The 25,294-nt window shown below is 39.7% G+C and overlaps 1 protein-coding gene across 1 annotated transcript; it reads left to right on the top strand.

Annotated features, from left to right (window-relative positions):
* On the top strand, window positions 1-25,294 carry LOC101850983 (ADP-ribose glycohydrolase MACROD2; the record flags this gene model as incomplete). Its single annotated transcript, XM_005105939.3, is given in 10 exon segments — window positions 1-30; window positions 10,520-10,654; window positions 11,562-11,708; window positions 12,069-12,206; window positions 15,212-15,328; window positions 15,989-16,092; window positions 18,136-18,166; window positions 18,587-18,666; window positions 20,293-20,746; window positions 23,412-25,294. Coding segments are annotated over 10 exon segments (1,269 nt in total). The 3' UTR covers window positions 23,456-25,294.

Below are 25,294 nucleotides of genomic sequence, written 5' to 3'. Positions count from 1 at the left end.
CATCGGAGGGGATGCTGAGAGCAATTTCAGGTAAATTTTATTTAATCTAGATGATCTGTGGAGTCAAAGCAAGATTTGAAAACGAAAGTAGAGAATCTGCAGCTAAATCGTAAGGTCTGAATCTAAAAAATGCACTTTGAAAGTTTAGACTACTGGTGCCGGTGCAGACAGGACAGGCTAGGGTGAAGAAAGACAAAGTGAAAGTGAAGTGAAACGAGCTAGATCTAGATCTAGATCTAGATTTAGATTATAGATCTAGATCTAGAGGCTAGATCTATTCTAGAGTCTAGATCTAGATCTAGACAGATCTACTATTAAAATTTAGGCTGGCTCTATTTCTCCGAACGTTCCGGAAAATAAACTTGAACTCTATTTCTCCTAACGGTTTCCGTTCTCGAGATTTGTTGATCATTATTATTATTGCGAATGGAGTGGTCCGTGAGTATGTGTGTGTGTGTGTGTGTGTGTGTGCGCGTTTGTGTGTGTGAGTGTGTATGTGTGTGTGTGTGTATCTCAAACTATCTGTCTGTCTGTCTGTGTGTAGGCCTAAGGTGTGAACGGGGCATGGGGGCGGAGGGGGGGGCGTGGAGGGATTTTTTTACATGACATGAAGTGAAGGATTTTGTTTTTTGTTTGAAGACTAAAACCGAAAATATAAATATGCAAAATGGGTTACTGCCAAGGTCGATCAGTCTTGTTTTCTCGCAGTACCTTTTGAAGGCATTTTCAAATGAAGTATAGTCCGGGAACGTTGCCCCAACCACAACTGAAGTATCTGAATACAGTGAACATTCTGACATTTAAAAATCTACCTCTAGAAATTGAATTTGATGCAAAAAATGCTTCTTCCCAGTCCTCGCAGCAATCAATGGCAGAATGAAAGATGACGCCTACCTCTCGCAAATAACTAAAAGATCTCGAGAACGGAAACCGTTCGGAGAAATAGTCACTTCGTAAAATTTATGCATGGTTGAAGGTGTGTGTGTGTGTGTGCGCGCGTGCGTGCATGCATGCGTGAATGAGTCTGTGTGTGTGTGTGTGTGTGTATATCTGAAGGGGATGGATGAAAGAAGATCATCCGGTAATTGTTTACATTCTCGTGTTTAATTCCCGGGGAGGACTTCTGTTACGAGCGACCACTCTGAACTCTTATTATATTACTCAATTGCCATCAAAATGAGTACAGAAGGCCTTACGATACTAGATCTACCTACAAATATATATAATAAAACTGCCGTGGTTTACGTATTCTTAACTCAAACGCAAAGTTTTGAATATCCGGTCGGGGATGCATAGATTTTCATCTAGATATCTAGATCTAGATTCTAGATCTAGGTGGGGCCGGAATCAAACACGAGAAAGTAAACATTTCCGATCATCCTTCCTGCTCTTGAAAATTCAGCTGGCGGCAACTTTTGCCTTTGAACAGAAGCTGCTTCCCAATAAGGTTGCCATTAGTTAGGAGGTGGACACCACTGTGTTAATTAAATAAAGTCAACGTCATTCCATAATCACTCAAATCAATTTGATGGGGGTTTCCAGATCTGCAGGCTAGGTTCATGGCGCCGTGAATGTAGTTGGCAGGCTACGTTCACGGCGCCCTGAATGCAGTTTGCAGGCGCTGTTGAGGCTACGTTCACGGCACTCAAGCTTCGTTTAGACGGAGCGTCTACTGCCAGTTTAAAGCCTTGCATTACCCCCTCATGCAGCATTCCAATTTAAAGCTAAATAAATTCTTCATCATCTGACACATTAATATTTAATCTATTTTAAGAGATGCCCGAGATATTGTCACTCAAAATTGACTTAAAAAAAATAAGGCTTGGCTAAATTGTGCGAAATCAAAGAAACGTAAAATTGTCTTTGCGCATTAATTTATTAAAGAATATCAATATTGATCGAATGGCGATATATTGAATGCCCAATGAATGGAGAATTGTGTCTTTGCAATAAACTATATCGTCGGCCTTGTGATAAAACCGGCTAACCCCAGCGAGGTAAATTTTACAGGAGAAGGAAAAAACTGTTTTATTTCAAAACAAAGGTGTCTAACGATAAATCAATGCTTTAAACAGTTATAAAAACACTTTACCGAAAAACTGTAGACCTTTTTTTTTCTTAAAAAATCGCTTTTAATGAAACTGCGTGGGTTAGACGGTTATGTCGCTCAAATTTATCCCGATAAAACCGACCAACCCTCAATTTTGTGGGTTGGCCGGTTTTATCAGGAAGCCACTGCTGGCCTCGAGTTTGGTTGAGTGCAGCCAAGCCACACTTGATTGTAACGTATTTGATCAGTTCTTCAATCGTCGTGATCTTTTGTAGAAGAAGAAGGAGAAGGAGAAGAAGAAGAAGAAGAAAAAGAAGAAGGTTGAGGAGGAGGAGGAGGAGGAGGAAGATGGTGAGGAGAATAAAGGAGGAGGAGGAGGAGTAAAAAGGAAGAGGAGGAGGACGATATTACTGCTACCAACATACTATCAGCTGCTGCCATTTCAGTGCTACGGAGTCAATTCTGGCAAAAACAGCAGTCACAAATTGGAACAATTTAATAGAAGTAGAAGAAGCAGAACACAGCAATGGGTATATTAATTATATTTGAAGTAGAAGAACAGGAGGTTCGAATAGTAAGGGAGAGCAGCTACATCAACAACAACAAAAACAACAACCACAACAACAAAAACAAAAACAAAAGTAGTAGCAGTAGCATCAGCAGGCCTTTAGAATGTATGACAGTGTCTGACACGGTACTATTGGCACAAAAAGTAATACTAAGAAAGAAATGAAAGCAGAAAGCCACAGAGAAGCTCTGCTACCTCAGCAATGGTTTGAGTGAAGTTGGCTTCATAATAATATATTACTATTATACAAAAAGACTTTGTAGGTATCAAAGAATGCGCCAACTTTCTTCAAGGTGCGTGGCTTGACAACTACTACATTATTGAGTTTTCTCAACAATAGAAGAGCATGTCTGTCTCACTCTGTGTCCTGTGGCTATAACAAGGCAATACGACAAAAGTTACCATTGTTTTGAAAGACTCAACAATAATTGAATTTGACTTGATCGCTTTCAAAACGTCCCACTGAGGCAAAGTTTCATGGTAATTGTGGTAGCATCGTGGTAGGACCGCCTTCAACTCCAGTAGATGTTTAAACTGGTTGGCAGTTATCTTCAATCTGTCTTTGCAGAGAGGTCCAGCAGTAACCGTCTTACACAGGGTGTTCAGCTTTCTTGGTCCTTGCAGCGCCTGCCATCCATCATCAAAGTTCAGCTTGTACTGGATTTTAAAGTATGGAGTGTACTTTGAAGCCTGCAAGTCAGTGACAGTCGGATCGCCTGCTTTTCTCCCTGGACGGATTGTTTAGTGCTCTCCGACCTTTACGAAATCTTTGAAAAAGCTGTGGCCCAGGTACATAACTTCATAGGACCTGGGGATGCGTCTGGCTTTGAGCATGATGTTCACGTAGTCCATTGGGATGTATATCAGTGCGTTTTTTAGCGATCGCTCAATAGTGGCCCTTGGTGAGAATTTCTGCTCAACTGTGATGTCAAGCTCTTTGGCCACCGAGGCCATTGCACTCACCAGGGTGGCATTTCTGTTTTAGTAGTTGCGTCAATCACTGCAGATGATGAAGTGGTTGAAGTCAGTCACTTGCAATCTAAGGTAGTGAGTCAAACATGATGAAAACTGTTGGAGTTCAGACCACCTTCACTTTCATCCAGGACATATCATCTGGCGTCTCTGGTGGCAAGTTCCTAAATCGTAAAACTATGTACAGCCAGTTTTGTTTTATAATATAAGGCGAGTGTCAGTGATGGTGCCAGGAGGACGCGCTGGGTCTTCATACAAAGGACACACACTTTGTTCTGGGTTCAGTGCAGCCTCCCTGTCCTTCTCCTTCTCTGCTCGAGCTGCAGCTTTCCTCATATTCATAAATTAAAATTATTGATGAGCTGTACATTTTATTTCTGTGAGGTTTCCAGACTGACTCAAAGCTGGTGCAAATGTCGCACTGCTCTTTTTCGGTTGATAGAAAACCCAAATTGTTTTTCTTGAAGTTTTGGCAGAACACTTGATAGCTCAATGTTTTTATTTTTCTGTCTCTCTGCTCTTTTCTCCATGTATACTCGATGCATATCTGAAGTTTTCTGGACTGTCATCTGTAGACAGGAGGATTTCTTCCTAAGTTTGTCCAAAATTACTCTTTATGGAACAACTTGTCATCATCGGCTCTCTCGTGGTGGGCATGATGTGTTCTTGGGGGGGCTCTTGTTCTTTTTCGGAGAAGACACTTTAAATAAACCAGTGGGTCAGGCCTGCAGTGTTCGTGAAGATTGGTTTACAAACAGGTGTTCTTTGACCATTGACTCTTTTAAGTGATATTGAAGGCTGTAATTTCTCCTTGGGTTTACACTTGCTGTGTAAGATCACTTTTTGTCTATCCTGTTTATCATGGCATACACGTAGGCTCTCTTTTCTTTCCAAGAGGGTGAGCAGTAATGTCATTGCATTTTGTACCAACCAGTTTACAACTGCAAAGGACGTTAAGTTCACACCCTGCTCGCTTTGTGCCTTGACAGGTGTAGAGGCATTCCCAGTTCTTTCAACCTCTTCCTTTTGTTACCCTTCCTATCGTTTTCATGCCGTGTCCTTTTTGCAGAGATCAATGGTGACAAAACTGTTGCATTATCAGCTGATGTGACATTAGCTTGGTAATGTTGATCACTTTCCACTGCGCTGAGGGTCAGAGGTGACGCAGCAAGAGTAGCATCATCTTATGGAATGTTATTGTGTTCCGTAAGTTAAGGTTTGACATAAGGATAAAGCATTATGTTATGACACTGAGAAAATAATCTAAACAAAACACAAACGAAATGAACTTTCAAAGAAAGTCGAAAGATGTTTCAGAAGGTAATGACTGCAATAAACACTGCAAATGAAGAAAGAAGCACTTTTTTAAAAAAACATTGAACGTTAGGGGCTGACGGTGTGCTGGACAGGTCCCACATTTTTTCTTTGGAGTGAGTTAGTAAAGAATGAAATTCTATCGACTTCGTCCATTCAATTGCGAAGGAAAAAATGATTAGGAGAAGACACGAATAGTCCGAATAAGGGAAAATGCCTTCACAATTCAGTGACTTTCCAGTACACGTGGACAGAATAAGTAGTTTCATATAAAACAAAATCCATGAAGATGCATTTGAAATACCAGCATTGTCACGAGATAAACAGTTTTGTGGGAACAGTGGGGAGTTTTAGTCATTAACATTAATAACATTATCAGCAGCATTAAAACGAAGAAAAAAGAGGAAACAACAAGATCTATTTAACTCCCCAATGAAACCAACAAGAAATATTACTCAAATATTCCTTTTTTGGAGAGCTCCCACGGTTAAGTGAGCGAATTCTGGACTATTACAGGTCTGAATCTGATGTCAAACGAAGTCCGGAGACGAGTCGAAGCCGGGGTTAGTCGGTAACGTAGCACGTGGCCCCTCATTGTTAGCGCGACAAAAACAGCAAACCCTCATTCCCTCCCTCACAGGTGGGATAGTCGGAATTATCGGGCTAAAATCCGATGGGTGCCGGGTTATACGGTTTTATTTCTGATGTTTTTTAAAGGCATTTCTACACAAAATTATGATCTGTCTTTGAGTGAGCATATGAAATGGACAATTTACTATCGATGGGGCCAATAAATTTTTTTTTGAAATTTTGTGGGTTAGTCGGTTTTATCACTAGGCCGACGATATTTTATTACGATATTTTGTCACGATAGTTTCAAACATAACGGAAAACAGAGCAATCACAGATACCACACAAAACTTTGACTCAGCACTAATTGTTATTTTGTTCATTGTTATTTTGCGTAGGAACCATTGGCTTTGTGTTGTGCACGAAACCTTTGGGCATCAATTCTATTTAGTTTTGGACATATATTGATCAGTCATTTCATTTCAAATGTCACAGAGAGTTGCAAACAAAGGGTCTGAATTGGGGGCAAAGTCGTTTTTCTTCAGCCGCTGTTTCATGGGAATTCACATACCTGTAGGATTCATATCGGGGCTGTTTGCTGCTAACTATTCGAACGTTGACTTGATTTGCTTTTTGAAGAATTCTGTAATGGCATTGGCCCTATGAGAAAATGCCGTGTTTCGCATGGGGATGACTACTTGAATAACACCTTGACGAAAATAAGGGTAAGACATGACGTTCCAGCACTTGCGCGATAGAGTCCACTAAACCAAGGCGTCCGGTGATTCTCACAAGAGCGGCTTTGTTCATTCCACCCCAGGCCACCCAAAACCATGGCAGTTTCGTGGCCTCTGTTCCTCACTGACAGATGTTCAAAAATCTTACAGGGTCTGTGTGCAAAAGAGGTTTTGAGCTCGGTAAGAAACCAACAGCTCCTGAACAAAAACAAAATTAAAACTAATGAACACAAGTAGCTGTTACGTCCAGGTTTTGTGAGGCATTTGTAACTGCTCTGTTTTTCAATCTTCATTAGTTTTCTGTTCAGCTCTTCGTTGTTGGTGTTGTGGAAACTCTGAAGGGCGTTGAACATACTTTTGCTAATGCGATGTGTGTAGTCATCTTTTACAATTTCAAAGTCATAAATGCCATAAAAATTGAGCATCTGATGAGATATGGCATCTCCGTCACACAGCATCCTGCTGTATACTAAACCTCAGTGTTGCGCTGATTTTGTGAATATTGTTTCAGCCTCCATAGCTTTTGCACTTCCTTGTAAATTTTGCTGACACTTTATTTGATGGTGGGTTTTCAAAGGCAGAATAAAAAACGCATATCCGTCATTGTCACCTACTTCTTTATCTTTCTTTATTGGTGAAATTTTCGTTTTGGCAATGGGGTGAGGAGCAAGTTCATCCTCATCTAAAGTTTCCTCTTCACTATTATCACTCTCACGTGATGTGCTGAAGAATGTTGACGCCATTGCAGTAGGCTGTGGTAATCTTGAGAAATTGAGGCTAGGGCATACAAATATTTTGAAAAGGTGTTCAAAAAGCATTTTCTGAGCTCGATAACTGTTGAAACTGGGGTAGTGCCGAAACAGCACTCTCATCTCGATAACTGTTGAAACTGGGGTAGTGCCGAAACAGCACTCTCATCTCGTTGATTAGACGCTAGCATCAGCATCAGCAAATGTCATTAAAAGAGACGATTATGAGGCTGTCTGTCTGTCTGTCTGTCTGTCTGTCTGTCTGTCTGTCTGTCTGTCTGTCTGTCTGTCTGTCTGTCTGTCTGTCTGTCTGTCTGTCTGTCTGTCTGTCTGTCTGTAAATATAAACACAGGCACAGTTTTGGTGTAGAACAAAATAAGACAGTTAAGTTGAGTAAAGGGAACATTGACCAATAATGAGTTTCTCAGATAAGGAGACCTGGCAATAATATTGAGAGCTTTCGTTTTCAGTTCTTGTCTCGTAGTTGCAAGAAAAAAAAAAAGAAGAAACCTAGCCTGCAGACTACGTTCACGGCGCAGTGAACGTAGCCATTGCGTTCCAGACAAAGCTGTATTTAGATGAAGGCATCATGGGTCATCTTCTTTGCAATTTCCTTTTGTTTTGTTATTTTCATGCTAATTTTTCATAGAAAAATTATCAATTTTCCTTATCTCTTTACTGTATAAAAATGCATAATTGATATGAAATACGCTTGCAATTAGTTTGAATGAAAGAATGAATATCTCGTTATGGGCCAAAGACATAATAAGCACACACGCACGCACGCACGCACGCACGCATGCTCGCACGCACGCACGCACGCACGCACGCACGCACGCACGCACGCACGCACGCACGCACGCACACACACACACACACACACACACAGAGAGAGAGAGAGAGAGAGAGAGAGAAAGAGAGAGGCAGAGAGAGGCAGAGAGAGAGAAAGTTGGGGGGAGAGAGAAGGGGAGAGAGAAGGTTGGGGGGGGTGGGGGGAAAGAAAGAGAGGGGGCAGAGAGGGAGAGAGAAGGGGGGGGACAGACAGACAGACAGAGACAGAGAAAATAGAGAGGGGGGGGGAAGAGAGAAGGAAAGAGAAAGGGGAGAGACAAACAGAAAGAGCGAGAGAGAGAGAGCGAGAGAGAGAGAGAGAGAATTTGCTATTTTGATAAAAATTATTCCCGTCATTTTCTCTCAGCGTCGGTTCCCAAACTTTTTCGTTTTCCTTCATCACATGGGATGGAACATTTGAAGCTGGCCAAAATATTAAATATATGTCACTGTAGTCACTGACTAAAACCGGCAGTGGACGCTCCGTCGAAACAAAGCTTGAGTGCAGTGAACGTAGCCTCAACAGCACCTGCAAACTGCATTCAGGGCGCCGTGAACGTAGCCTGCCAACTACATTCATGGCGCCGTGAACCTAGCCTGCAGACTACGTTCACAGCGCCGTGAACGTAGCCACTGCGTTCCAGACAACGCTGTATTTAGATAAAGGCATCATGGGTCATCTTCTTTGCAATTTCCTTCTGTTTTGTTATTTTCATGCTAATTTTTCATAGAAAAATTATGAGTGCTCAATGACAATGACAATCGTTATAATTCATCTTGCAGGGAGACTTATATTTGTCTTTGTCGTTAACAATGGCAGTAGGCGTTACGAAGGTTAGGTGCACTCTCATGCCCATGCACAACAAGACAAGACATAATTAGTGATGTCTCACGTGCTAGGACAACCCGCTCCCTGAAACATTCTCTCTCTCTCTTCCACTCTCTCTCTCTAGATCTCTCTCTCTCTCTCTCTCTCGGTTTCAATTGAAGCACTGTGTGAACAGTTACCTCACTGCAGTTGGTACAGAATGAATTTCTATTATATATATCTATATATATATATATATATATATATATATATCTATCTGTTCTTGCTTTTTTGGAAATGTATCGTCTACTGTGGGTCGATAGTTGAAATTCCGAATTCAGTGGGTGGCTATTATCACTAATCATTAATTCCGCCTTTTTGAGAACGTTTGTCTTGTGCAGATATTCAAAGTTACTTAGGTCTCTACCTATTGTTCTTGATGCCTTTCTGATCAAATTTATTTAAATTAGGATGTGCTGCCTTCCCAAATTGTTACCATAGCAAGTGATACCAAAATTTATCAAAGTTTCTAGTGTGGTGGTGTAGAATATCTGAAGGATGGATGGATTCAGATTGAAAGGTCTAAGATTCCTAAAAAAGTACAGCCTCGTATTTACCTTTTTAACGATATAATAATTATAATGTCTACATGATTTTGCCATGTAAATTTGTTGTTGATTGTAAGACCAAGATATTTGTCATGGTTAGCCCCCCGGGGCAGTGCCACTAACTGTATAGTGTCTTTAGGCCATTCCCAAAGGGGGGACATTTCTCGTTCAAGCACAGTAGAATTGTAAATGGGCTGATTCATGTCACGCTCATACTGTGCCTGATCTACAACAGGGAACTGCTGCTTTTTCTTTTCTTATCCTTACTATTGTCATTTTCCTCTACTTATTTTGTATATTTGTCACTCTCTTGTGACCTGCTATGTCCAGGGTGCCTTGATAGTCAAAGCTGACCTTGTGCTGTTGAAGTTAGAGAGGTGAGCAGAGTAAGTCTGATTCCCTGTAAAGACTTCTCTGTTGACACCCACGCCTTGGCGCTCATATGACCTTATGCGGTTTTCGAAAGCCGCAAAACCCTCTACTATTTTTTTTTAAAAAGTTATGGTTCTGATTTAGTCGCTCTCTTTTTATTTTCCTTTCTCGCTTAAACTTCAAAAAATGACTTTGAAAAGTGCTTGTGGCATGACACTTACAATGTCCAAATCAAACGGAATGAAGTATTAGTTTAGGCAGCCATTATTCCCACCCCGGATGAGAATAAGATTTTCTCTTATTCCAACCCCCTGAGGGGATTTAAAGATATTTTACTCCATTTTTTGACTAAGGTGTGTATGTTCTTGTGTGTATGATTTAGTTTTACTTTCATTCATATTTTTGGCCTTTTTTAAGCTTTCAATGGGATTGATTTGATGTGACAGATAGCATTCAAAAGCTAAAAGTGGCGTTTTCCCCCGTAGCATTAACTTTAGCACTCTCGTTTGAATGTGCTCACTATTTCCAGACCCAGCTTAAAATTGTTTAGCAGGCGAACTAGATCTACTTAAGACTAGATCTGCCAGTGTTCGTGTCTAATTCTCACCCCAGCAGGTTTAGAGGTCGGCTTTCAGCCTGTATTACATTTAGAAAACATATAGAATCTAGATTTAGATAGATATAGGAAAGATGAGAAGTGACCCGACCCGGGTGGGAATAACCCAAAAAATATTCCCACCCCGTGTGGGAATTCTCACTTCCATTAATTTATTCTAAGCGACACCTGGTGTGAAAACCTTTTCCTCTATATTTAAGAAAGAGGGTCGAAATTTACTTTCAAAAGTCGTTCAATACTCTCTACTTATTGAAGAGCTGAGGTTGATTTTAACTTACTTAAACTTGTCTCTTTAAAAAGTAGCACGTTTTTTTTTTTATATAGGTTTTGCTCCAAGATCTTTCTACGTAAGTGAAAAAGAAGTGCTCAAAACTTGCAACTTGACAAGGATGGATAAATACGTCACCCGAAGCAGACTTCGTGATGATGAACGTAAGGCAGAGGTTGAGGAACAGAAAAGTAAGTTGAAACTTCCTATACTTCCAGTAGTTTGGTTTGGAAAGGTCTGAGTGGTGAATGAATTCACTATGTAAAAAAGCTTTAAAACTAAAACTTCCTGGTTTGGTTTTTTTTACTTGTTTGTTCAGGGCTGTCAAATGTCCAAATTTCATAGTGCTTGCGTTCGTGGATTTCGTTATCATTCTTATCCATTGTGGCACTTGGAGGCCTAGTAAAAAAAATCCCTCATCTGGGCCAAGTGTATGGGGCAGTCTTGTCAGTCCTGCTAACCTTATATATATATATAGATTAGCCTTGCCATGCAATCTGCTCTGTGAAACTGTAATGATGGTAATGTAATGTAATGTCAGTCATCTGTTTGACAATGTCATTGCTCTTGCCTTGATTGAACTGCTGAAAAGTCCAGGTCTTCAAAGACGACACACAAATTCTGTTGCCTTTACCCTTTTTGAGTACTGTTCTTTTCTGGTCTTGTTTTGTTCTACTCTATGATGTCAACACTGAGAAGATCCATGAAGGATTATTGATCATACGATCTTGTATCACAGGGTTTCTTTGAATGCAAAGAAAGCAATTGTTTTTCCAAGAATAAAAAAAGTTTTAGAAGAGTGTCCATTGGCTCAGAAGTGAGATTTTGTATGAGACATTGAGATGCACTAGTACTGTAGCACGGTATCTTTGTAGCTACTACAGCAAAGGTTTTCTCATGCATATCATTATTGTCTCTTATCACTATTTTTGATATTTTTCTCTTAGCTTTTTGTCTCATGATATCTCCTTCTATTTTTCGTATTATATATATGTATCTCAATAAAATCACACATCTTTGTAGTTAATATCATATTTATTATTTAATATAATTTTTGAACTGTTTTCCAAAGCTGTGTGTATAACTCTTTGCTGTCAGGAAAATTCCTGACCATGAAGTTGGTGGACAAGAGAAAGTTGTACAAGTGTAAAGAAAAGTTTATCAAGCTTGAAGACCTTCCCGTGTGGCCTGAATACTTTGAAGAACATCTCAAAGAGGACGAGCAGAGCTTATGTTGGTGGAAAAGTATGTTATATTCCGCAGTGTTTGTGAACGTGATAAACGTTTTTTACTTACATCCCATGAGTAAGAAATAAGAAATTGATAAGTGTCTTTGTCCTTGTTTTGCTTGTTGTCATAGTTGTTGTTTTCTCAGAATCTTCTTTTATTTTTTAATGTTTTCAAATCTTAATCTGCTCAGATGTTAATGTTAATGTGCCCAAGAAAAAAAAGACATCTGTCCTATAATCCTTTTGAGACTTTAGAGGCTTTTCATTTGTAAGTTAATTTATTGGTCGGTTTATCTTTCTTGTCCTACACTATTCATTTGACTCATACTTTTGTAATGAAAAGTCATATTTGTTCTGTTTTTCTTTGGCTCCTCAGGGAATAAACATAGAGTGACAAAAAAAGTCTCTGAAGAACTGAATACAAAAATGTCCATCTTCACGGGTGATATCACATCTTTGGAAATTGATGCCATAGCAAATGCTGCTAATGAGTCATTGTTGGGTGGAGGTGGAGGTAAGAAACCATAAGAAGACATGGTGGCTCAATGTTTTTTTGTTTTTTTAATTGAAAGTAATCAGAGGGAGTGTACCACTGGTTATTTTTTTCAACAATACTGCATGTTGCCAACGACTTCTACGCTCGGTGTAACTTTGAAAATGTTAAAATTCTGGTTCTTAACATTTCATAATGTGGTCCTCAGCAAATGTTACTATACTATATGAATATATTTTTGAGAAATATAGAGCCTTGACAATGATTTCACATGAATACATTATCCCCATCTCCAAAAAGTAAGAATTTCGTCTTTGCAATTATTTTCACTTTCCTTCTCACAGACTGCTTTCTGTGCATATTATTTTTTTGTGCCTCTTTTAACACAAGAGTTTTCTAGGTCATGGGGATTGCTTGTGACACAGATGAATATGTTATTGGATAATTAGTACAAGGGATATGTTGACTGCCTAGTGTAAGACTCTGCTAGAAGTCATTTTGAAATATAACATGTGAGGCATCGTGGTGAAATCAAGCGCTCATTAAAATAGTGAAACCAAAGAAATTGGAATTTTTCTGACCGTTGGGCATGGCTCAACCCCTTTTATATCCATTTAAAACACATGTCTGTGTGGATTTTACTGAAACACATTGATTAAAGCCACAAAAAATGTCAATTTTCAGTTTCCAAGGACTCTCAAGCTATGGAAATTACCAATTTTAGCTGCCATTTTCTCGCTAATTTCACCTGAATCCAGGCGACCCTAACCTCCTTCAATCGCAAATATTTCGACTTCTATTCAATATAGATGGATATTTTTTTTTACCAAAAGCAAGGCAAATGAACAGGTTTTAAGATGATACCAATAACCCCAAATGCCCAAAAATTGACGAGCGCCTGATTCCACCACATCGCCACACATATGATGGAGTTTTAGGCTGAGCAGTAGATATACACAGTGCACAGGACAGAGAATAAGAACAAATGATGTGTTTTACTTTTCTTAATAATTCTGAAATTAGGTGAGCACCAATTAATATCCCTTTTATTTTATATTGATTTTGACATTTTGCATGATCCTTCTGTGCGTGCAAAGCTTAACACTTACAGTACCGAAGGCTCATATTGTGAAAAACCCTCTAGTACCGCACCAGTTTAGAACAGTGAAGCCGTGGTAGAATTTTTTTTTAATTTAAAAAAAGCCTTGGCAGCCCGAGAAGCACTTGTTAAAAATTCATGGAGGTTCATCAGACATTCAGCTGTCATAATATAGAGTGACTTCCTTTAGTATTTTCTTCAGTGAAGTGGGTCCATTCGTTATTTAATTATATTTGGTGTGCTTGGTGGAGTCGGAGACTAAAAATCGCCAGTAGAAATGAGCGCATACTACGAACAAGTCGCCGACGGTACTGTAAGTGTTAATAATAATAAGAAGAATTAAAATAGTAATAGTAATAATAATGTTGATAATTTTTATAGCACTTACTCCTATGTATTCACAGTTCTTGGCACTTTACATAAATCCGAGTACAAAACAATGACTATGAAAAACGTAATATTTACTCATATGAAGGAAGAAATGATACACACATGCACAAACACATGCGCAAGCACACACACACACACGCGCGCGCGCGCACACACACATACTCACACTCACACACACGCGCTCACAGACACACGCACACACATACACTCACACACACACACACACACACACACACACACACACACACACACACACACACACACACACACACACACACTCTTGTTGGTGCACACTAGCTTGAAGGCCATGGGGTCATATATTCATCAAGGTTGTCAAGCTTAATGGCCACATAATCAGAACTATCAAATTTGATGGCTATATGACTACATATTGAAAACTTATTCGTCATGGCGTTGGTGGCCTTGTGGTTAGCTCATCAGACTTGCAGACTTTAGGTTTAGGGAGGTCAGATGTTGTGTCCTTGGGAAAGGCACTTTACAAATTTTCCTCACTACACCCAGTTGGGAATGGTTACCCAGTGAAAAAAATGGTGAAATGGTATAGGTTTAACACCCCTATCAACACTATTAGGTTATTTAAGAGGCGGGACCTCCGAGTTTAATGTCCATCTCCGAAAGGACCGAGCCAATGGGAAATTGGTGTAAAGTGCCTTTCCCAAGAACACAGCGTCAAACCGAGCTGAGGCTCAAACCAAGTGATATATATATACAATTGCAATGACTATTATTGTTGTTTCCAGTTCCCCACAAAGAAGCTGTGTCCACTGTCCCATGATCTGAAATGTCACTACCTCATAGTCCCCAGTGGATGGTGTTGAATATGCAGCTGGTGGGACTTTGCTGTTGTGACTTAGATGATATGTGGCACAACGTGGTGGAATCAGGCACTCGTCAATTTTTTTGGCTTATGTGGTTATTTGTATCATCTTATAGCATGTTCACTTGCCTCGCTTTTGGTGAAAAAAATATCCATCTATGTTGAATTTAAGTAAAGATATTTGCGATTGAAGGAGGTGAGGGTTATCTTGTTTCAGAGGTAAAATTAGCGAGAAAATAGCAGTCAAAGGCCTTGGAAACTAAAAATTTATATTTTTTGTGCCTTTAATCAATGTTTCTGAGTGAAATTCACATAGAAAGATGTTTTTATATGGACAAAAAAGAGTGGGCCAAAAAATAAAAATTTGAAAAAAAATTTCCAAGCAGGCTGAAAAATGCTTGTATGTTCGATTTCTGTATTTTGACGAGCGCCTGATTTCATCGCGCTGCCTCACATATACATATGCTTTGATACAGAGTTCATGATCGAGCTGTTGTGGTTTGCTCCTTCTTTTCTATCAAACATTTATTGTCCTTATCTCTCCTCCTTTTTTTGTGTTTGTTACCTCTTGTAACACTTCTAATCTTTGGCGCTTATATTACCTTATTGTGTTGCAAGTGCAGTAAAACTCATACTAAACCAAACTAAAGAGTGCGTGATCTTGTGATCTGAAATGTCACTGTCTCTATTTGTCTGCAGTGGATGGTGCCATTCATGCGGCTGCTGGGCCTCTGCTGCGTTCTGAGTGTGAGCTGCTTAACGGTTGCAGTGCTGGGAATGCCAAGATATCATTAGGCTACAAGCTGCCTGCGAAATGTAAGCCGTTATGTCTTTGATGTCAGTTTGTGTAGTTGTTGTGCTTTGTGAAATGGGATGTTAAAATGTGTGATGATTTTTAAATTTTATTTTGTGATCTGTTACAAGTTATACTGCAACTAGTGTTTGTGGATGATTTGTGCTATGATTTGATCTGTTTCATCTACTCTTTTAGATCCTTTTCAGTGTTGATATTGTCACAATATACGTTCTTGGCAAGGTGCAGCTGTTACCAATTCATACTGGAATTCTGTAAGCCGCAATTGTTGTATCAGGACAACACTTTTCTTTCTCAAAACCCAAGTGGAAATCTTTTCTAAAATGAAAAAAAAATATAGGACTTGGCTCAGGCAGATGTAATTTGTCTTCAAATTGCTTTCTTGAGTATTGGGATGGCCAATACCTAATAGTTCAACTTATAAATGGTGTTATGCTGTAATCGTGTATGTACTGTCATGAACATTTTTCAATAGGCAAAAAATCCCCCATCTGATTTAAATGATGGGAGTTGACACAAAAAGTAGCCCACAGTACTTCTTTATAGTATGTATTGTGCATTTTGACTCCAGAGTTTTTTCATTGAGAAGCTGCAGATTGATTTCGGCAGTGGTTGTTCTGGCATTTACAAGGTTAGGACATAGCACCTTCATTCTGTTGCAGATGTACTTCACACTGTCGGCCCCCGAGGAGAGAAGCCTGATGTTCTTCGGAGCTGTTACAAGAACTCTCTGAAACTTCTCAAAGAAAACAAACTGCGTAGTGTGGTAGGTGCTCATGATATTATAGTTTTTTTTCTTGGTTTTAGGGCCTTATGTTGTCTCATGATACAGGCCACGGTCTTATAAAATAAGCTAACACCATCATTGGTTGTCACAGATCAAGATCAAATGCCTGACACTATCTTTCAAAGGTAAAGAATTGTGATGAAGGAGATGTGATAGTTCTTTTCTTTATAGCAGATGGAACACGGGCCTTTTAGTGAAGGTTCCAGGTTTGAACAGATGCAGGGCAGTCTGTATCTCTCATTCTGACATTCTGCTTCATGACCAGCTCTTTAGTGCTTACAAATGTAAAGATATATATATTAAGTGCAACAGATAAGGATATCAGTTCAAAGGCATAAACTGTAGTCAACCCTCTGTTATAATTAGTTAAAAAGGGGTCCAATACAGATGTAGTTGTTAGATTTTCAATTTACCCTCCCACCTTAAAGATATTTTAAAGACTATAATTCAGTTTGCTGTTTATAAGATTTTCCTCCTGCAAGGAACCCTGTCTAGACCTGGAAACCCTCTATGGCACCTGCATCGTGAACCATTACTCGCTCAGCCTACTGTTTATATCTTATACAAACAATCGGCTGCCTTCTTTCATACCAATGCAGGTGTTGTTGGCAGGCACATGTGTCTTAGAGTGTGTCAGGGTTGGACAGGCGGCCAAATGATGTGTGACGTGTGTATACATGTCTTGAGGGAGGGGGAACAAGCTGTCCAGGCATGGAATGCCAGTAGAGATACAAACACTTCTGTAATTTCTTTCCCTCTGCTGCCTGATAAAAAAATTACGATGATAAGCTAGTTTTGACATTGACGTACATAATGAGTTGCGCGCTGATCTGTGGAATCAGACATTGCCATATGATAGGATCTACACAGCAGCACAATGTGTGCTTGGTAAAGTTCAGTGTATTTCCAGGAACTTTCCAGCATTTCTTCATTATGGCATCAAAGAAACGAAAATGCCTCTCATTTGAAACCAAACTACTTTTGATTGAAGAAATTGAAAAGGGGCGAAACAGCAGGCATGTCAGGGTAGCCTACCACTTGTTACTTCCCTTTTTATATACTACTTGCTTCGTGCCAGTAATTATCTACGCTAAAGCCTCATGTTTGCTATAACAAACACTCGGATTCAACGAAACTGAAAGTCAGACCTGATGACTTCATTGAATCTAAGTTCCACTGTATTGATTTTCTTCGGCATTGATTTTGATAACGTACATAAGGAACCAAAAGAAGGAAGTTCCAAGTAAGTCTCTTAGATGGAGACAAGAAAGAGGAGCTTCAACTGCAGATTTCAACTTATGAAAGTACGTCTGACGATTTTGGAGTTACCATTATGGAAATCTTTGTAGTTATGCCGGTACTGAGAGAAATGTGTTGTGAGACTGACATACTAATGGTTGTTCTAGCACTTTTAACCCTTTTGTTGCCAGGGGGTATGCGTTCCTACTGTCAGCTGAACTCGTTTCTCAGGACAGCAGCTTTGTAACTAGCGCACTCGTGGCATATTTAGGACACCGGGTCTTCGATTGTCACTTTCTCACTTTTTTTGTTCCACATTTCCTCCCATCTTACTGATAATTTTGAATAACCTGCAAATCTAAGTCAAAAAGAGATTTGATTTGACTTTTTAAACTGATTTCGATGTTAACGTTTTACGAGAGCACGCCGTCGCCCGCAAGCCTAGATCTGTGTTTATTGATGGCTTGCAAGCTCTTAAGTAATACTAGCTAATTTGGTGCTGATACGTGCGTCTTTCATTCCTGAATAAGAATCTACGCAGGGCTTGTGGCTAAAACTCCGTTCAGAAGCATTAGAGCCAGGTTTATTAGCGTGACGTACATGTAACGTCATATAGGCTACCAGGAGCGGTTAATTTTGCCAACTTCCGGCACAGCGCAAAAAATTACGCATTTTCCTAATGTACCAAGTATGTCATAAGGCAACAAAGGGGTTAATGCCAAGCCTCTCATTTTAATGCCACATTGCCATTTTGTTAAAGTCAGCCGTGATTGTGTATTTCAGGCTTTCCCCTGCATTTCCACTGGTATTTTTGGTAAGTCACCAATTCTTTCACTTTGAGATTTTTCTATCAAGTTTGCTGTGAACAGGGGTGCTCTGTGTACCATCTTGTACTGTGATTGTTTTAGTCCAAAATGTAAATGTGAGCTGTAAGGCTTGTTTATTTTTTTCAAGGCAACTTAGATTATTTAGCTGAATTATGTGTCTATTTATGGTGGTGAACCGCGGTGGTGGGTAGAGAAGTGTATCTGTGGTTGTGAAAAGTGACCGTTGAAATTTTGTAAAGTATTGTCTTTGAATTTCTTAGATAAGTAAACTGGTCTTTTAAAAAAATAATGTGTCTGCAGACATCTGTCCTAAACAAGACATTGTGACTTTGCCATGCTTTGGTAGCACTCTTTTGCTGTTTGTGTATTCCAAGTATTGTAAGGATTTTATAAATGTATATCAACAGGATACCCTAATGAAAAAGCAGCAAAAGTGGCTTTGGAAACCATACGAGAATTTCTTGAAACAGATGAATATGGGAAAGATGTAAGTATACTGGAACCAGAGTTTAGGGATGGGGAGGGGGTTGTTTTTTGGGGTTTTTTTTGTCTGTTTCTTTTTGCCCTGTGTTTGTTTTTATGTCTGTGGGTGATTGGTTTAGATTTAGATACCTGTTCATTCTTTCATTGACTTCCACTTTTAAGTAGTGGTTGTCCAATTTGGTATGATGAAATAATATTTTTGTTCCTTGGATCTTAAAGCTGATGGTTGGTGGTTACTTTTGGTGGGCTGTATCTTTTTGTTTTTCTGCATTCTCTCTCTCTCTCTCTCTCTTTTTTCTGGCGCTGTGGCGTCATAAACTGTCAGCGATGCTGACAGCACGCAGGAACTCAACACTTGCCTGGGGGTCCTTGAAAAGTGCTGAAAATGGGTCACTGAAATGTCCCAGCAGACGGGGCGTCTTTCTGCATTGTGAAGAAATATCTGTCTTTCTGGTCCTGTGTTCTCATAACTGTAAATTGTCTTTATTATGTTTGTCAACTTCTCTGTTTTTCGAACACAAAAGGATTTAAAAAAGGCTGTTGTTATTCTCACCCAGAGTGAGAATAGTATTCATTTTATTCTCACCCCGAGTGAGAATAATTATATTGTTACTCTCACCTGTCTGAAAATACAGTGGATTTTATTCTCAGTTGGGTGTTGAGAACAGGTAGGCCGGGAGTAAATACATGTAAAAGGATGATAGAAATTTGTGAAATAAGAGAGTGTAATGATTACAAAATACCCTCAATCACTTGACCGCGAGGTGGACGAATTCGGCTGCTCAATACCTCTTTTAGTTGGCCAAGTTGTTTGGAATTGCAAAATGGCCAGGTTTTGCGGGATTCGACAACTATGGCGGCCATTGCATTGTAGTGTTATTCTTTCATTTTCACCCAAAATTACTGCAAAATGAGTGATTAAGAGGACGATTTATCTGAAACCAGTGAGGAGGAAATTTCAGATGAAGATGTCTTTGTGATTTCTGTTGAATGTCCATTTGAACGGGTGTAAGCTGTGCACTTGGCCTTGAGGCTTTGTTAGGGATTGTGTTGAAAGACTGAAAAAGGTTTGGGGGCGAGACATATTTTTCAAGGATTTTTTTGAGAATCTAGATCTATAGCAGATGATCAGTGTTGAATCCCAACATCCCATAGTTTCTGTGATAAGACTTTCATAACCTAAACAGAATGAAAACAGAGAGGGCGGAAACGGAAAACCCGGGTTAGAATAATATATGGAGAGCATCCTGTTATTAGCGTTATCAAACTGTGAGATAGAGTTCGGGCCCATGGCACTAGGGGCGCTGAGCGGGCCGAACAGAGTTGCCGCCCCATGTCACTAGGGTGCGCTAAAGAATTTACTATAAAGGCAAGGTGGGAACTCTCTACATTCCCTTCCTCTCAGTAGTTGAGATATGAGTGGCTGACGGATCGTAGCTGCCGGCGAAGTGACCTCAGAGGGCCCACCGACTTGATTTGAGCCTGCCAGCACAGACGACTCAGTGCCACATGAAAGCCAAAGTATTTTTGTGTTTGTACACAACTCAGGAGGTAAGTACAGTCTTTTCGACCTTGCAATTACACATCTTGTCAAGCTCTCACTGAAATTGTTATGCTTGTTCTTTGGCAGGTTGATCGGGTGATCATGTGCCTGTTCCTGAAAAAGGATGTTGAGATCTACCGTGAGCAAATGCAGATGTTCTTCCCAGTGGACCACTCAGACAAACAGGAGACCCCCCAGGACACAGAGCGGAAACCTGTAGAATCTGATGAGAACCCCCAGGACAGAGGGAGGAGACCTGTAGAATCGGATGAGAATCTTCTGGATATGCAGGAAAGTCCTCAGAACAAACAGGAGAGCCCCCAAGAATCAGAGAACGACCCTCAGGATATTCAGGGAAGCCCTAAAAACGCACAGGAGGGCCCCCAGGAATCAGAAAATGACCCTCAGGATATGCAGGAAAGTCCTCAGAACACACAGGTGAGCCCTCAAGAATCAAAAAAGGACTCTCAGAATATGCAGGGAAGGGCTCAAAACACACAAGAGAGACCCCAAGAATCAGAAAACGACCCCCACAAACCAGGTGACTTGATAGTGTTGTGATGTGATGTCATAGGTTATTGTTTTGGTTTGTCAGTGTCACTGTTTGTCTTATTCTAAGGCTTTGAAAAGAGAAGCACTTCCACTTCACAACTGCAAGCTTGACAACTGTCCCAAATTTCCCGGTACAGTAGAACATGACTATAGTGGCACCCGCTGCTGCGGGACCTTACTGGAAGCCCCCCTTTTTTCTATGTAAACTCAATTACCTGTGCTTGGGTTTAACAGGGCAAGGAAAGGCCCGAATTTCGATACAGTAAAAATGATCGAGCGAGCTCTAGATGGGGGGAAGGGGCTTGGGGAGTTGTAGGCAGGCTCCAAACAGGCAGTCAGCGGTTGGGTGTTGTGATTAGCCAGTCCAGTGATGAACGAGGTGGGGCAGGCGGCAGAGGGAGATCGTGCAGAGAGACGTGTTACGTGAGCCACTCTAGTAGTGATGTGCCATAGCCTAGACGCTCATTATGAGAGCGTATAGGCCATAGCCCTAGGCCTAGGCTAGGCCAATAAGTGAAAGAAGAGAAGAGCGTGTAGTGTGTGATTTAAGATTAACTGAATTGTGGTCGTTGATGCTCAGGCATATATGCTTGCATTCACTTCTCCAGTTCTGCAGTAGGCCTACTGGTACGATAGACTGCCCAAGCAACAAGACCAAGGGAAAGATGGCTTCCACCAACTACAAAAGGAATTGCTTTTCACTCGAATTACAGGCCGAGATAACCAACGAAGTTGACAAGAAAAAGAAGACTACTCTAAAGCGCAATATTTATTGATATGGAAGGGGGGTAATCATGTGGATTTTTAGACCTTTTTTCGGTAATTCCTTTTTGAATTCATATAGCGGGAACTTTTCAACAGCGGGATTTTTCTTCTGGAACCAAAAGTCCCGCTATAGACGTGTTCTACTGTACTGTCCTGGATTAGTCAATCATTACTTTAGAGTTTATTACATACAATATATCAAAGCCAGTAGCGTTTGATGTAATTTTGTTCATTGTTGCACAGTTGGATGGTATAACGTTGGTTTGTCCCTGATTTTTTTTTTCAAAGTTGGCAAGCCTGTAACAGTCACTTAACTCTTTTCCTACCAGGCCAAAATCCACCACTGGGCCAGGGCTTTTCCCTGACCTATTTTTACCCCCCTACCCCACCAAAGGAAAATGTCAAAACTTCCAACTAAGCACACACAAACCATATCATATGGCCCATCAAACTGAAGGTTAAAAAATAATCTATCAAATGGTGATACAATATTGAAGATTTATTCCAATCATATTAGTTTGGGGTTTCTAAAAGTGATTATGCAATATCGGAGGTGTCACATAAAATCAACAATTTTCCAGCTTTGAAAGGTCATATCTAAAAAAGTACAACAACAGCATCATTCAAACTTCCCAGGTAGGTTGCCACAGTGTAACGCAAAGAAATGCTGATTGTTAAGTATGTGTGCCAAACATGGAAGTGGAAATATGAAACATATACTGAAGTCAGGGGAGCACTTTTCTTCTCATTTTTGCTCTTCAAAGGGGACAAAAAAAAGCGCTGAAATGACTAAAAATGGTCTCTCAGGGCTAACAGGAAGTCTATTCTATTTTTTTGAAAACTTGGATCGGCCGAGAATTTTGTGTCTTTTCATTACTGGATTGGAATAGATAGTGAGCCACTGGAGCCGTATTTGGTGGCTCTTGGTCCTGCAAGGCTACGTCCGCGAGCCACACGCGAGTAGGAAAAGTGTTAACGCAAGGAAAAGTAAGATAGACAGGCTGAAACAACGAGGGGGAGAAAAGAAATAAAACCTGCTTGTGGTGCACACCAGCCACTTGCAATGTCACTACAAGCTCAAATTTCAGTTACTAAAAGAGGAAGAGGAGACAAAAATTTCAAAAAGTGAAATTTGCCTCACACATGGTTTTCTCAACGCTTGGCTGTCGACCATCATCGCTATTAGTATTTGAGCAACCCTTTCAAAACCAAAAAACATGGCTAAACTGAAGAAAATCTGACAGTCCTGCAGATTTCCATTTAAGTGGACTCCACTGTATATAGATTTGTGGTATTTTTGTTATATTCATGATGTAGTAACATACAAGAACATATAACCTGATATAGATTTAAAAAAAAAAATTATATTATCATAGAGGGCGCGGTTGCGGAGCTCGTCTCTGAAGCAGAAAGTCTGGGTTTGAGCCTTGGTTCGGACTTGGATTTTTTTCGCCCCCTCCTGCTCACCTAGCAGTAATGGGTACCTGACTTCGAGCTGGGGAAGTAAAGATGACGTGGAAAGGAACTGGCCACCCTACCACAATATGCCGAAGGCCCTGGAAGTTGTCTCACTAACAAGGCAATCCCCAATGTCCGGATCGGATGTGGGAACAACTTTTCTTTTATATTATCATGGTGAAATAACATAGAACAACTTCTAAAGTGGGATATAGATTAGTGATATATTTGTTACATTGCCAAGGCCTTTCTTCCTTTTTCCTTCTTTCTTTACTCCCCCCCCCCCCCCCATGACTATCAAGGAATTAGGTTGTACAAAGACTAGCGTGAAAAGAAATTTTGTACCAATAAAAGTTTTTGCTGTATTATCAATTTTATATATTTATTTTTATCGTACGGTGTTGTTATGAAATTTGCTTTTCTCCTTTCAGATGATCAAGAAGGAACAGATGAATCTAAACCTGCTGATAAATAGTCTAAGGCACAAGGCTCTATCTAGGAGATTGTGATGGCCTTGTGTGTTATAGCCATCTGCTGTGGCCTGTGTGGGACTTCTGTGATATTGTAGTACCAAAAGGACAGAGGAAACATTTGTCATTGCTTCAGACTTGCCAAGTACTCTGATTTTTTACAACATTTTTATGCACATTGATGAACACCAACCAGATTTCCATAAAATCCTATTTTTTTCCTTGAATTCTGTTGCTTCCATCAGTTGTTCGCACCTTATCGTAAACCATGTTGAATACACTGATCATTTTGTAAAGAAATTTCTAAAAGGTCAATTATTTTGAAATATACGTATGATATTTTTAGAAGATTATCTCCCTTTTCCAGGATTTCGGGGCATGCGTCTGGACAAATCTCCAGGATCTAAATGGCTAAATAATTACATGAAAATACAGTCGAACCAGTCACGACATAGACTGCTACAAACAACCACTTTCTATTTCCCCTCTTACCTTTTTTCTGTGTAATGGTACTGCGTGAAACAATAATCTGTTCAGCTGCGGCCTCTATATTTTATCAACTAACCGCCCAGAAACCTTTTTAAGATGGTTACGCAAATCTGTCCTCGCCCAATGTCTAGAGTAGATTATATATCGGCTCCTGGTGCTGTGTAGGAGCCATCATAATCCATTTTTCTGTTGTTATTGTTGGTCCCTCCAATGAATGGACCGATCATATTTCTCAAGTTAACCAGTCGGTTAAAGCCTTTCAGCCTTTTGTTAGTGTAATCATTTAAAAATAGAGTGATTTTGACATTTGAATTCTTGTTCCAAAAGTAGTCCCAGTTTCTTTTTGATTTTTTTCACACAAATGGGGTAACTCAGTAACTGATCAAGCATTTGATTTAGCAAATAAAAAATGTTGGCGCCAAAATGGAAAAAGGTGTTTTGTCAGCTTATGACAGTGACTGGGTTCTGGAGATTGATTTTTTTTCTCCCAAACTTCTAATTTTTGGATGGATTCTGAGAAAAACTGGTATTTTTGATCATGATTTGTTAGCATTAGCAAGTCTGTTTCATCCTCAGATTGTAGATTGAGTGCAAGAAGTGATTATAATTTCCACATCTCTTGTTCTGAATTCATTGAATACCTCTTTCTGCTCTCAACAGACAATAACAATGTTCCACAGAGAAATACAAAGATAATTATGTGATATGGGACTTTGAGGGAAAAAGGTCAATATTTCATTGGTTGAGGGTGTTGAAACTGTATCAAATCAATGTTCTTTTTGTGCAAAACAATTGTAAATATTCTGTTTTTGAATATTGTGCCTAAGAGTAAGAGTTGATAAAAATTCGTTATCTCCTAGATTCCATGATGGAAATGATCCATTAAGATTCAGTTGTTAGCGACTGGTAGTTTCTCTTTTTGCCTATATTATATAATTCAGTGTGGTCTTATAACTTATGGTGACGTGGACATATGCTAGGTTTCATAGTGCGTTTTCTACTCATAGATGTAAGTGAGCCGTAATCATATCATTTTAATCACTTTTTTTATAGGGGAGGGAAGGGGGGATTTATTGACATAAGCTATTAGTGAATACTAACACTCCTATCTATTTAACAATCAGTATTCTCTTAAAGACAGGATGTACTATCTCCCCTCCTTATGGCACAAAAACCAATGTGTCATCACAATACATGCCATGCATAATATAATTTTAAGTCTCAGTCTTATTTTGCTTTGTTATTTTTAGACAGTTTTAGCTTACAATTGAAAATTCTGTTCTAATCTGCTGCAAATGCAATTCTGAAGAGCCGTATGGCAAAAACAACAATAACCAAAAGTAAAAAAAAAAAAA

Source organism: Aplysia californica, unplaced genomic scaffold (genome assembly GCF_000002075.1).
Source record: "Aplysia californica isolate F4 #8 unplaced genomic scaffold, AplCal3.0 scaffold00502, whole genome shotgun sequence".
Taxonomy (NCBI): Eukaryota; Metazoa; Mollusca; class Gastropoda; order Aplysiida; family Aplysiidae; genus Aplysia; species Aplysia californica.
This window is presented reverse-complemented; position numbering and strand designations above follow the sequence as displayed.